This window comes from Ascaphus truei, chromosome 4 (genome assembly GCF_040206685.1).
Source record: "Ascaphus truei isolate aAscTru1 chromosome 4, aAscTru1.hap1, whole genome shotgun sequence".
Taxonomy (NCBI): domain Eukaryota; kingdom Metazoa; phylum Chordata; class Amphibia; order Anura; family Ascaphidae; genus Ascaphus; species Ascaphus truei.
This window is the reverse complement of record NC_134486.1, coordinates 232,164,389-232,179,610: the sequence shown is the minus strand read 5'-3', so window position 1 is coordinate 232,179,610 and position 15,222 is coordinate 232,164,389. Positions and strand designations below refer to the sequence as shown.

At 40.1% G+C, this 15,222-nt stretch overlaps 1 protein-coding gene across 3 annotated transcripts in view; it reads right to left on the bottom strand.

Moving 5' to 3' along the window:
• The window catches only part of SERAC1 (serine active site containing 1), a 109,539-nt gene that overhangs the window by 13,752 nt on the left and 80,565 nt on the right, over window positions 1-15,222 (bottom strand). For 2 of the 3 annotated variants that reach the window (XM_075596995.1, XM_075596996.1), the window contains 6 exons: window positions 14,703-14,865; window positions 10,477-10,639; window positions 8,793-8,937; window positions 7,230-7,330; window positions 6,219-6,316; window positions 3,593-3,775 (listed from right to left, as the gene is read on the bottom strand). In XM_075596995.1, the coding sequence (XP_075453110.1) occupies window positions 3,593-3,775; window positions 6,219-6,316; window positions 7,230-7,330; window positions 8,793-8,937; window positions 10,477-10,639; window positions 14,703-14,865 (853 nt within the window). The remainder of the gene's footprint in view (window positions 1-3,592; window positions 3,776-6,218; window positions 6,317-7,229; window positions 7,331-8,792; window positions 8,938-10,476; window positions 10,640-14,702; window positions 14,866-15,222) is intronic. The other variant, XM_075596994.1, reaches the window with a different exon arrangement.

The window sequence follows — 15,222 nt, the reverse complement described above, 5'->3', positions numbered from 1 at the left end:
AACATTCAAAGCACTTTTAGTTCCCTTTTTAGGAAAACTTTTTAACTCTTTTATGAAGGATAAAGAAATTCCTCCCTCAATGTTGAGTGCACAAATTTCAGTGATTCCAAAATCAGGTTGGGATCATAATTGCTGTAGTAATTATAGACCTATCTCACTGATCAATACTGATATTAAAATGTATAGTAAAATTATTGCAATAAGATTAAATAAACTGTTACCTAGAATAATCAACCCAGATCAGGTGGGATTTATTTTAGGGAGACAAGCAGCCGATAATATAAGGAGAATTTAGCAAATATGTAAAAATACCTACGTTACTAATCTCACTGGATGCTGAGAAAGCATTTGACCGAGTGGATGGGTCGTAGACGTTTACAACTCTAGAGAAATTTGGAATCAGGGGAAATATACTAAATGGTATTAAAGTGCTCTATAACTAACCAGGGGCTACATTAAAGATGGCCAGGATCAGCTCCAGTGTAATTAATATAAATAATGAGACCAGACAAGGTTGTCCATTGTCTCCGTTATTATTTGCACTGAGTCTTAGAAAATAAAATTTGAATTAATAAAAATATCAAAGGACTGACAAAACAATCTAAAGAATATAAAATAGCTCTTTACGCAGATGATATTTTACTAACACTTACCAAACCACTGACATCACTTCCTAATCTATTTAAGGAGATTTCAACAATCAATTTTTTCACAAATTATAAAATAAACACCACAAAATCAGAGGCACTGGCATTAGGAGTAGAGACAGGGACACTAAAATTACTAAAACTAAATTTCAATTTTCAATGGGAAGAAAATAGTATCAAATATTTGGGGGTGTATCTGACTGCTAGATATTAAAAACTTTATAAGGCCAACTACCCAAAACTGTTTCAGACAATAAAGAGAGATCTGGAAGAGTGGAATAGGTACTGTATATCATGGATAGGCAGAATAATATCAGTAAAGATGAATTCTCTTCCTAAATTACTCTCTGTTTCATAGCCTTCAAGTCTCTATACAAACTAAAATGTAAAATGATATGCAAAGTAAAATGTATACTTTTATCTGGGGAAAGAAAAACCGAGAATAAAAAGAAGCGTGCTTAATTCATTAAGGTCAGAAGGTGGACTAGCTTTGCTGTATTAAATAAATATTTTATCGCAGCACAATTAAGCCACTTGGCATAGACCCACACAGGAGGTTAAATGGGTGGAAATTGAGGCAAATGAGATCCTTACGCAGAATATAGATATACTGTATTACTGTGGATCCCTAGAAAGAATAGACCTCAAGAGGTATACAGTTACCCGGTTATTCCATTTACATAATATATTTGGGATAATTGGGAGAAAAGAAAGGGATTTAAGGGACGACCCTCACTTATGACCCCTCTCTGGAGGAATGAGGCATTTCCCCCAGGATGTATAACGGGCAGGAATAATATTTAGATCTTAAGAGGAATACTTAGTATTAAAGATGATATGTTTCAGGGGAAAATATCTACATTTGAAGAAATATGAAAGAAATATAATATTCCACTCTCAGAGTATTTCAGATAAATACAAATCAGGCATTTTTTCATTTCAAAATCTTTCTCGCATCGGGATACACAACTAACCAAATGTGAAGAAAGATGCACAGTACAAATGCACCAAAGAGGGTTGAGATCAAATATATATTCTAGACTGTGCTCTCGGGACACAAATGAAAAACACTCATATATGACTCAATGGGAAACAGATATAGGAGCAGACATTTCTAAAGAGGATTGGGCAGAGATCTTGGAGGCAGCGGCAAGCTCATCTCTCTGCACCATTATCAAAGACAATAGGTATAAAATTATGGTGAGATGGTATTAAACACCAGATAGGATTGCACATATTTATAAGGGAGCGAGTGCGCTGTGCTGGAGAAATTGTGGCTGTTTAGGCACATTATTTCATATATTCTGGACCTGCCCAAAGGTTGTTCCCTTTTGGAGGGAAATTTTAAGAAAGATCAACATGGTGTTTGATGTTTCTATACCAATGGACCCTATAATATTGATCCTAGGGAAACCAGTGCCCAATGTGTCGTATGCCACAAACAAATCTATCACACATCTGTTGACAGCAGCCAGACACACAATAGTACTTCAAATTAAGCAAATGAATATACCATCACATCAAGTTTTTCAGGAGAATGTGCCACATGTTTTAGAAATGGCAAAATTGACGGTATTTATGAATAATACTATGGATAAATGTGAAGAAAAAAAAATCTGGAATCCTTGGTTAAGTGCTTTTCTAGACGACATAGCGTCTCTACAAGACTTACAAATTTAATCGGGAAAATACTAAAAATAATAATTAAAAATGTATGCTAGTAATGGATAAGTTGTCTGAAAGTGATAAACTAAACCATATCAAAAACAAAAAAAAAACAATGATTCAGGGAAAATAAAAGGACTATTACCAAAGGGACCTCTTGCCCATCCCCCACCACTCCCACCGTGGTTGTTTGTTTTAATTTTTTTCCTTTTTGACTATAATTATATTATTGTTAAAAATATACTAAAGAGATTGACACTGTTGTTTATTGTTCTGACCATGACGGGTGCTGCACCCCATTCCCCACCCCCCCCCCCCCACTCCATTCCAGCTTTTTTCTGTAACCACACCCTTTCCCCATATTATCCAAAAAAGAAATAAAAATAGTGTGAAACAAAAAAAAAGATAATGGTGAAAGGCAGGGTTGCAGACCTGTCTGAGACATGTGAATGTGCTTACAAATTATATTTTAAGTATGAAAGCAACCCGTCTGACTATTTTCAGAAAGCTTATGCTGCAGTAAATGTATAGAAACAAATGGCGGGTGGAAAGGCCCTTTAAATTAAAAAAGAAATATCGGTTGAAAAATAAAAAGGGAGTGGTGCTCCCCAGTAATATCATAGTTCAATGCCTGATAGCTGCAGATGTACCCGCCCTTACTGCTCCCGTTAGCGCGTAGTAGCGGGACACACACAAAATGCCAGCAGCAGCACACACCCATGCCTTTCTATTAGCCTCACGTGAAAAAGGGTCGAAGCTAACGCGTTATTACGCATGCCAGCAGGTACAATAAGTGCTGCTACATCTGTATTATCAAGCCTACGCGGAAAGATGGCTGCGTCTGTGGACATTTAGTAAAGTGCAAATAAAATAAACAGAAACGGGCATTTTTTTCTCTGAGTTACCTCCAGATTCTCGAAATATTTACTGGTGAAGTTACTGGGTTTAAATCTTCTACCAAAATGGCCACCAAATCTCGGGCCAATAGGAATCTGCAACATCATCAGTTGCGGCTTCCTCTTCAATGGCCACATGTAAACCCCCTTTAAAAACCAGGAAATAATTCCGGTAACTTTACTGGTATCTCAGGAATAAGGCGATCGCCAGAGCAAATAATAGTGTGGTTCAGCTGGTCTCCCCAGATCGAATCGAAAAACGAGGTTATTTAGGGGAAAGTTTTGCTTCAAACATCTATTATATAAGAGGTAACATTGAAGTGTAGCACATTGAGGGACTGCAGTCATGTCAACAAACACACAGGTACTAAAAGACAAACTCACCCTTGCTAAGCTCTTTGACTTCTACAGATGGAAAGAGAAGCAGCCTAGCATTGACAGAGTACTCTGCCAGCCGAGAGCCATGGTGTGGTACACTGTAGAAAGCAATCCCTTGTGTGTGCTTCACAAGACCATGCATATCTTCGTCCCTGGAAGCATTTAGAAGCATCTTTTTTACTAACAGGCCTGAAAGTAAAAAAACATAATAAAAGTTTGTTGCCTTACAGTATATACACTGATTTTCTTCAATTACATTAAATAAAAATATTACTTGTGAGCACATTCACATGTCTCAGAGAGGGCTGCAACACTACTTTTTACCTTATCTACTAGCATACAATCCTTACACTGCAGCCAGGGATTCTGGGTAATGACATACAAATGAGCACACAGTGTCACCTTTTACTTCATGTCCTTTTTAACATGCACCCTTACAAGCTTATGCCTGCCGCATTACACAGCTTTTCATCACAGCCTGGGTTACAGAAGTGCAGAGCCAGTAAAACGTACTCCTACTCCTAAACCTACTAACAGACAGCCATTCCGACCCTTTGGGTCTCATCAGTGCGAGGCTGGTTATACTGGCTTAGCATGAAATTGCATGAAACATTAAAAGCAGAATTAGAATAGTAAATGTAAGCATTTAAGACTTAAATCTCACCTATGAACGTGTGTATTTTTATATATAATGATATACAGATTTCAAACACAAATGTGTGTTATTTTTTAGGCATGGAAGTAAAACTGAATTAACTGATTCTTAGCTAACCCTTGCCCAGTGTTATGCCAGGATTTTTCACTTACTCCTAACTTTGGTAGAAAAATCTTGTAAACAGACTAAACTTGTCAATTGTATCGACATTGCACATACCAATTTGCACCCAACTTTAGTAGTATTTCATCCAGTATTATATTTTTATGATAAGAATAAGCGAAAATGAATATACAGATGGTGAAGAATTGGTGCTATGTATATTTTGACACAATAAACTTGCACCAAATGGGATGGCGTTGGCCAGCAATTTAATTGACCTACATGATTCCACCGTATCCGGCAAGTCGCTAAACTGGCTGCACTCACATCTCAAACTTTTACTATACAGTAATAGTCTGTGAATGGCGAGTGTTTTACTACACTAATAATACTGGAAGGTATCTTAATCAATCTTGGCTATCACATAGCACAGTGCAAAAACAAAAACCTTTCATACGGACCATAAACTTCAATAGGATGAACCATATCCCAATCCTTTATTTTTTATAACCTTATTGGACATTAAAATGGTAATTCAACGGGTAATGGACTTTCGGCCAGGCCCTATAAAAGCATCAGTAAGTAAGTCAAGCTCAAATACCCCATATGAAGTGACGTAGCCAGTCACAAAATGCGTAGGGTGGAGATTAGTGGACGTGTACTCGGAGTATCCAGCAACATGACGCAACGCAGTGAGACCATCGGGAGAGGCAGAAAGGATCGCGGCTGCTGAAAGGGCTCAAAGTCGCGGACGCATTTTAAGGCACACATCATTATGAACCACATTGTAAGTGTGTTTCCTGATGTGTGGAAGGATTAAAGTTTTTAAATAGTATTGTACTATGTACTTTTTTTTACTCTCTGGGTACTGCCTTATCGCTGACGATTGCAGGGGAGTCTGGAGACCGGATGCAGCAGCAGATCGGGAACTTCAACCACAGAGGAGTGGAGCAAAGAAATGTCGTTTTCGCTGTCTATGACCTATCACACTGTTGTAAGTGGGCGATTGTTGTGACAACGTGTGCTCAAAGTCAAAGAAGTGCTGCGCAAAGGTGTGTTTCTCTTTTGTATTTTCCCTATAGAAAACAGCAATTAGAAGAATCACCACCACGTTGCAAAGGGGGATAAACAGGACTGCCTTTTTCCTTATCACATTTCAAGGGACTGGTATTGTACTGTTTCCTTCGCGCCAGGGACTTGATCTGTGTTATATAACTCTTTTTATGACAAGTTTTTGAAGACTTGTCTGTCTTGATACCTAGGCTGCCATATGTCTGATGTATAGTTGAATTTACATCTTCACCAGAGTATTCTTTAATATTTCCAATTGCCATTGGCAATATTATCATTGAAGTCAAGTAGGCATACAGTGGGAATTAACTGTATTTAGTTATACCATCATCCACTCAGCCATCACATTCAGGGATTAGGTATCACAGTACTTTTTCCCTGTTAATATCATCGTCAGTACATTAGGTACTTATTCCTTACAGGAGTGTTTTAGGTCAAGCGCTAATTGTATGTTATTAGGTCAGTTCTACTTTTTTGTATTTACGTTCCACCAGGTAAGGCAATGAGATGTGTTAACGCTGCAGCAAGATGTACAGAAATGCCACGGCGCCAATTAAAAACAATACTAACCTATCTCTTTAACCCATGTGATAATTTCTGTTATTTCTTGGGTTAACCAGCGTTAACGTGCGTAATAACATCTGTAAACTACTACGTCGCAAATAGCTGTGACTAACTGTGTTGGAGCCTCTTCTCGGACTTGCACATTATTTTGAGTGCACTGCGTAAAAGTTACTTTTCAAATTACTTCGCAAAGTTAAAAAGCTTGTGATAAAAGTCCAAGGTTTAAAGCGAGGTACTTACCTCCCATGCTATGTGAAACCCATATAATTGGCCTTTCTCCAACACCAGCAGCCTTCAGCTTGTTAAGGAGCTCACTGCTTCTATAAGCTATAGATTTTCTGTAAGAGAAAAAGAGAGTGGTGGCACTTTGCGACAGTGAATACTGTGTATTCTCCATACCTCTAAAGCAGAAAATCTATTTTGTAGCCTTGAACATGATATGCCCTTGTTTCTAATAATACACAGGCTGTATGATAAAAAAATATGCATTATCGGCAATATCAATGCTGCAGCAGAACTGGAGTACTACACTTTTTGCACATAGTGCAAGCTGGGGATTGGGGATATCTAAAAGAATTGAACTTATCACAGTGCTCAACAAAAAGCCATATCTATTACCAGATTTGAGTTACTGTATCACTAACTGCAACAAGTCTTCACTTCTCCTGGGCCAATATGAACACTGGTACTTTATACTAGCCTGGGATTCAGGGTAATGACATGCAAATGGGCACTCACAGTGTGTCACTTTTTGCTTCTTGTCCATTAGCACGTGTTTAGATCGAGTATTCATAGGAAGGTAGGCGCCACCACTGCTCATATCTAACAGGATTCTAGCAGGATCACCAAAGCCATGATTTGTTCACATTTGTGTCAATGACCTCTATCCAATCCATTTCCATGCTAGGGCAATCTCTACAGATAGGAAGCATGGTGCCCAAGGTGACAAAGTTTAACAAAAGGCTCTAACTCCCAATCACAAGCCAAACCTGGTAAAAATGAATTGTGGCATGGCACCTTACGGATCCTATCCAGGCAGATATGTTTTTTTTGGGGGGGGGGGGGGGCTGGAGAAAGGAAAAAAATGTGTGGCCCACTGGCTTATCTAGGTGCTCAACCACAGGAGACTTCCTGGCTACGTCCCTATACATAAAAGCGTTGAGAAAGTTCCACTTTTGCAGAATCTTTCCTTGTCTTATAAAATGAATACCTCTGTTCCTCTGGTTGTGATCAGTTTTGATGTTACTGTACCTGTGATTGTCTACTGGGCATTTAGCTTTCCAATCACTGAGATGAGTGTCATATTCCACGGAAATAATCCTTAACGCAGGGCAATCTTCTGCTAGCCAGGCCTATATAACATGAACAGTTTTCAAAACATGTCACTCCTCACCAGCATGCTGACAGTAATCCACAACACAAATAGAGAATGTGGCCACATCATTTAAAGGTATCCTCATTCTTACTTCAGATCAAAATCAACTTTTTTTTTTAAATTAAAGCCCCTTCTTACCTTTCTTCATTCCTGTATTTTGACTGAACTGATTTGCATAAAGAATTTGGAAAGATTTGCATTCAAAAAGGAAACGGAAGCTATTGTATACAATACCAAAGGACCTAAAAATGCAAGTATCAACCTAGGGAGGACAACATCTCAGAGAGAAGAATCAGTCGCAAAAGCCACAAAAAGGCATTTTACAAACTTATATAATATGAAAAACGTGTGAGCCAAGCACGTAATGCTGTCTAAAGGGTTTCAGTGCCCTTTCTAGTGCCCACATCCCATAAAGCTTACGTTTTAGTTGCCATTGGTCATGCCACAGGCAGGTTTTAACAACAATATGAAATAACATTAAATCATTCTATTTGATACAACAACAAAAAAAGGTCTTCTTCTCAAACTGTTACACATGACCTAACAGCCTGTATGTAAAACAACAAGACTGTAGGCTGAAGGAGTAGCTCAGTTGTAAGAACATTGACTCTGAAATGTAGATGGTAGGGTCTTTGGGGCAGGGTCTCAGAGGTTATTCATTTAACTGACAGTGCAGATCAGGGCACAATAGTAAGTGGCACGGATCGGCACTATCGGAGTTTAATGAATAACCCGCATTGTGTCTGCAAAATTCTATGTACATTGACAGCACTATGTAATAAAAAAACAAACAGCACTTGTGACTACGAGCGAGGTAAATTAGTTATCCTCTTTGTAGGCAGCAAGGAGATGTGTAACAACCTTCATTGTGATCAGTTTGTTATTCTTGCAATTTTCCTAAATATATTTGCATGCTTTGTTTAAAATACACAGCGGTGTTGCAATTTGACAGGAGCATATTATGAACAGGTGTAATCCATGTGTGGGCTGTTCAACTTTTTAACATTTCTAACTTGCTTTCTAACTTTTTCTTAACTAAAACACAGTCTTTCTGACATCTTCTACATACTTGTGACTGTATTTTTCAGTAAATATTAGTCTCAGGGTACACAAAGGCTCTCCACCAAAAGTACTCATAAAAGGCATTACTAATGCCCTCAAATAGGACAGAGTTTAAATAACGAGCAGGATCTCTTTTTAATGCAATTTTTTTTTATAGATTCAATAAAAAAAAAAAGATTGGTGCTAACTGAATTACAGAAAAGCAACAAACATAATATGGGATAATTGACATTTTTGCTAATGTATTATATGTGTTCTGTGCCTAATGTCCTTATGTGCATGAACTGAGTTACAGAATGTAGTAAGCGGAATACATTAGATCCTCTCTTCCACTGCAAGAACAAATATCCATAGAATGTAGAATGCGATCCACTTACCTTTGGCCAACATTCTGTATATTCATCTTCTTGAGAAGCATTGTCACCCAGGGTTTGATCTCGGTCCTGCTGTCGCCAGGTTTTGAAGGCTGCTCCCAAAAGACCATGGACGAACAGGACATCAGCCTTAATACCTGTAGGCTGTCTACCGTCGTATGTTTCAAAAGAAAGAAATGCAAGAGGCATTATTTCATGTAACGTACAGTTACCATATACCAAACTTATGTTTCCAAAATGATGCTTTCCGTTTTGCACCAAGTATGTGACAGCTGTCAGACTAAGTCATTAAAAATACAGGAGGTGTTAATCACAAAACCTCCATTATGAAAATGACTAAGGAAATATTTTCATCAGACATTGCTTTCCCTTCAAAAGAGATTGGTGAATTCCAGTTTAAAGCAGCCCAATAAAGCTTTTTTTTTAAGTGCCATATGGAGAGCGCTAAATGGCATTAGGAGTAGACAACTGACATTGACGATAATGTTTTTCAAAAACCAAAAACGTTTCTACGTATAAGTGGGAGAAACAATCATTTTGCGGTAATGAACCTGGTTCTAAGCCCATTGTTGGCTCTTTCTGATCTTGTTCACGTCACTTAAAGCTGCAGTTCAGTCTTTTTTTTAATTTTTTTTTTACATTTTTTTTTTTACTTCAATAGTTTCATGTGTGCAATCTCTAATTACCTAAAGAACTGTATAGCTGCAGGTCAATTCGTTCTCCATGTATTGATAGGTCGAAATTTGGTGACATATTAAAAGCTGGGATTTGTTTATAATCTGCTTGTCTGTCAGTGGAAGCTCATGAATATTCATGAGCATTCCTGCACTGACATGTGCTAGAGGGTGGGCAGGGCTGACAAAGGGGTGTGCCAGGGCTTGTGACAGGACATGAAGGGGCAGTGCCTTAGCAAATGGCTGTTAAAATAGAATACAAGAAAATTGGTCTTTCAAAGTTGTTTTTTTTAAAACAGAAAATGCTAAAAGTATTTTTTCTTACTACAGAACTGATTTATTAAAAAAAACACACATGCAGGATATTGACTGAACTGCAGCTTTAATACAACTGTGCCTCAGGTACCAAAATGAGACTATACTTTACTAGACAAAGACTTATGCCTCCCTCTGCAGCGCTATATAAAAAAATACAAATTGAAATACAAATGTGTGACAATACTCAGTTGGGGATATATATCAAAATGGTGCAATTTACTAAATAACACAGAGCTAAATCTGTATTTGTGTCAATTTAAACCAGCGGCATACTGTATGTATGAAGCTTGTTAACCTTGTTTCTTACATTTGGCACTGATGTTTTAGAAGCAGAGATTAACGCCACCTCAACCTTGCAGATTTATTTCACGAAAAGACAGGGAGAAACTGCATCAGTTTTAGGTGCATCTTTTTTATCCATCATTATAATATTGCCCTGACAATTTCCTTTCCTTCACTCTCCAAACACTCATAGTGTAATTGGAGCAATTTGGAGCCAAAAATGGAGCAAAGCACCTTAATACAGTACATTGACAGTCACACTGAGATAAAAATAAGCAATTTGCACCTATTTTTGAAGCAATGCTACAGGTTGCAACACTTAAAGTAATACATATCCCCCAGTGTTGCTTTATTAAAACTCCAAATACTGCAATTGCTCCTTTAACCACAGTGGAGTAAAGTGTTCTCCTCACCTAGTGCGATGCTGTGGGTGCAACACATATACCCCATCAGGGTATTTCTCATGAACGGCATCTCGGTCCAGGTTAGCTAGAGCTCTGGCTGCATGTGATGACTGAATAACATAAGGTGACTTCATAGCGTCGGCCAGTATAGAGATCCAGCCTAAGAAAACAACTATTCATACGTCATAGTTTATTTATAATCATGTAGTGTTCGACCAAATCCGCTGTAAAACTGATTCAGGTCGAAACGGCTGTCTGTGGGTGGGTTTTCTGGCTATGCATCTTAACCCTGGCTGTGCTTAAAGCTGTGACCATGCAGCAAGCTTAAGCATATAGGGAAACATGTTAAAAATGGTTTTGAAGCAAAAGGTGACATTGTGTGCCCATTTGCATGTCATTTCCCAGAATCCCTTGCTGCAGTGGAAGTGCTGTGTGCTGGGTGATAATGGTGAAAGGCGGGGTTGCAGACCTGTCTAAGACATGCAAATGAGCATACAGGAATATTTCCATTTGCTATATATATATATATATATATATATATATATATATATATATATATATATATAAATATTTAAATATATATATATATACGCACAAAAAATTGTGATAAATAATCGCATTTTCCGTGTGTGCTTTTTTTTAAATTAAATCATTTTATTAGTTTTTGAATAACATGAAATAATAAAATCCAGTATTAATTTATTTAATTTTTGTTTTCCATAAACTAGGTGTTTTTCTGTGTCACCAAAACAATTAGTCAACCAGGGGAGAAAGTAAAATATGTGTCCATTCCATAACAATCATGAGAAACAGGGAGTCAAGCCCACCAAAAATTGGAAAACAAAATCAGGAAAAAATCTAAAGATTGCAAAAAAGGTCATTTATTGACTATAGAAAGTCAAAGTTGCACACCTGCAAGGGCACCCCAAGTAGGTTAACCTAATTTCTTCTCTCTTTTATAGTACTCCATTCCATAACAGTAATTGTTACTTAGCACTACCGTACCTACATGCATGGATACATACAGTACAGTGCTGTATGTACTAATACAATGTATATGCAACTTAAACTGGTAAAATATATAAATGTGTACACATATAGTACATCTATATATTGACATGCCCCTAGTTACCAGGAGCTGTTCACTGGGTCATGCATTTCATATGCTCACTTCTAAGGTCAGTGCCTTTACCACCTGGCCACTCCTTCTCCCCGATTTGTACAAGATGATATAATGATTCAAATAGCCATTACCCTGCTTCCGTCAGAAATGCAGAGGTCACATTGAGACTCAAGGACATCACTTTATTCGGTGCCGAAAATCCGTCAGCAAAAAGTGCCACCGGACTTCTTGGATCTGAGACCATGTGATCGCCACGGCAGCGACCACATGGCCCAAACCGCCCCGCAATGAGGAAAACGGAAGTGGAGGATGTTTAGGCCTCCGAGCCTTATCAGCCACTAGAAAATGAGCAATACACGATGACGTACCTGGTATGTCACAAACGCCACTGGCATGTCAGGGCCCACACTGTACCAGCCACGTAATTAGGACACTATAGCTCAGATCCACAAAAGGATACTATGCTTTAGCATGCTTTTACTCCCATCCAAATACTTTCTGGTCAAGCTAACCCTGTATCTGAACAAGCTCCTCACCCATACCAGACGCAACACTTATCATCTGAGATCTGACTCCAAGGGACTTCTCATGGTCCCAAGGTTCAACAATGCTCTTACCATGCACTCCACAACTAGAACAGTCTACCGGAGACTCTCAAAGCCGCCATCAGTCTACACTGGCGACACACTTTATTCGAGCTCGGCTAGTCCCACGAATTCGGGTATACCCGGGTGTATTGAGGTTTGTGTATTGTGAGGTTTGAGTGTTTTCTGCCCGAGTGCATTGAGGTATTTTCCAAGCAGGGATTGAAGCATTTTATTCCCGCTGGCTGCAATACTGCACAGTATATATATATATACTGCATTACAATTCATGAATTTATGCCATCTGGTAGACACGCGAAGCATTGCAGCCTATTAAATCCTAATCATTATCATTTAACAGATCAGCCGCCCGTCAGCCAGGCATGAACCCAGGCTGGGAAGGCAAACGCAACGGGGCTTGTCAGAGGTGAGGAGCGGCGCATTCCAGGTATCTGCCAGGTACATACTGGGTATTTGCTCGAATAAAGTGTGTCGGTGCAGTAAGTCAGTGATTCCCAACCGGGGCTCTGCGGAACCCTGGGGCTCCATGGAGCAGTCCCAGGGGTTCCGCCTGGCCGCCCGCACTCACTGCAGCCCCTGGCTCTCCCCCTCCGCTCTCCTCCTCCCTCCTAGGAGCGCGTGTGCAGTCCTCGCTGCCTCCTGCCTGTGAGCTGAGAGGGGAGGGTGATCTGTGGTGTCAGTTTCTTCTGTAAACATTTCATGTGAGCTACCGGAGGGGGGGGGGGAGGAGGGAGGGGGGAGAGTTAGAGATGCTGCTTCTTCTGCTCAATGTTGCTTGTGTGTGTGTGTGTGACAGACAGTGTGTGTGTGTGTGTGTGTGTGACATACAGTGTTTGTGTGTGTGTGTGTGTGTGTGTGTGTGTGTCAGACAGTGTGTGTGTGTGTGTGTGTGTGTGTGTATGTGTGTCTGTGTGTGTGTGTGTGTGTGTGTGTGTGTGTGTGTGTGTGTGTGTGTGTGTGTGGGAGGGGAGAGAGGAGGGAGAGGAGAGAGAAGGAGGTGGAGAGGAGAGAGGGGCAGAGGAGAGAGAGGGGAAGGGGAGAGAGGACAGGGGAGGGACAGGAGAGAAGGAGGGAGAGAGGCGAGGGAAGGAGAGGAGAGAAGGAGGGAGAGAGGAGAGGGGATAGAAGAGAGAGAGGGGAGAGGAGAGAGAAGGAGGGAGAGATGTAGAGGAGAGAGGTAGAGGGAAAAAGGAAGAGGAGAGAGAAGGAGGGAGGGAGGAAAGAGGAGGGACAGGAGAGAGAGGAGAGAGGTAGAGAAAGAGAAGGAGGGAGAGAGGGGCTAGAAGAGAGAGAGGGGATAGGGGAGAGAAGGAGGGAGAGATGTAGAGGAGAGAGGTAGGGGGAGAAAGGAAGAGGAGAGAGAAGGAGGGAGAGGGGGAAAGGAGAGAGAATGAGGGAGAGAGGTAGAGAAGAGAGGTAGAGGGAGAAAGGAAGAGGATAGAGAAGGAAAGGAGGCAGAAGGAGGGAGAGGAGAGAAGGGGGAGAGGAGAGAATGGGAGAGGAGAGAAGGGGGGAGAGGAGAGAGAGAGGGGGAGGAGAGAGAGAGTGGGTGAGGAGGGGAGAGGAGAGGGGATAGAGAAGGAGGGACAGGAGAGAGGAGGGAGAAAGGAAGAGGATGGAAGGAGGGAGAGAGGGGGAGAGGAGAGAGAAGGAGAGAGGGAGAGGAAAGAGAGAAGGAGGGAGAAAGGTAGAGGAGAGAGGGGGAGAGAGATTGATCAGTGGGGGATGATGTGAGATGCAGGGGGGGGGGATGATGTGAGATGCAGGGGGGGTGATGTGAGATGCAGAGGGGGGGGTGATGTTTAAAACAAAATCATTACAAAATATATACATATTGTTTATTCAAAAGTATGAGTTAATTATTATTTATTACCCCCACTGCTTTACACGTCTATTTTGTGATTTACCCCTGTCGAACATGAGTCATCCAGATAGGGGTTCCCCGAAATTTTACAAAATACTTAAAGGGTTCCTCCAAACAAAAAAGTTTGGGAATCACTGGTCTAAGTTCTTTCAAAACTAAAGCTCTCACAATTTTAATCTGGTCTGTAACTGTTACATACGCCTATAACATATGTTATCTTTAACTGTGCATGCAATGTCATTATATTTAATGTATAACCCTGTTTATTTAATGTAATGCAATGTCTTTATATATAATGTATAACCCTGTTCACCTAATGTAACCTTGTATTTGTAACCATTTATCTTTGATCATAACTCTGTGCCCAGGACATACTTGAAAACGTGAGGTAACACTCAATGTATTACTGCTTCCTGGTAAAACAATTTATAAATAAATAAATATTTCGGTAAAGGCATGCTAAAGCTCAGCACCCTTTTGTGGATCTGAGCATATAACGAATAAGTCACGCCCTTTGCTAATGCACCCTGACAATACTGCTCATTCATTTTGACTTGCTTTGTTGTGGACTGACTTGCTACCAGTTCATGTACTGCACTAGGTGATAGATAATTGATATGGCTGGGATTGAAGTTTTCATTACCTGAGTTCACTATGTCTGAGTGAAGATGCTCATGCAAGGCCAGGTTTCCTATGATGCGCACTATACTTCTTTGTATTTTCTGGGAATCCTTACGGAGCAGGTATATCCTCTGAAGCAGCTGGAGCCCCCCCTTTGACACTATTTTATCAACATGAGTAGGGACCTATATTTGACACAAAATGCAATGGCAGAAAAGAGAGCTTGTAAGAATATATCGCGGCAATCCCCCCTGATTAAAACAACCCCAAACTTTTTTTTTTTACAGGATTGGAACCAGTGGATCCTCCTGAGCTGAAAAGCGCTTTGTTAATCTCCAAAAGCCACCCAGTACCCGAGACTGGTGAAGTTACTGGTATTACTTTCTGGTGTTGAAGGGAATTTAAATGGCCGTCCTATAGGAAGCCGCAGCGTGGTGACTTCCTATTGGCCAGAGATTTGGCGGTTTTCTTTCACCTGGAAGGAGAGTAAAATCTGGTAACTTCACCGGTAAGAAGCAGGGGGCTCCTGTGAGCTGATAATA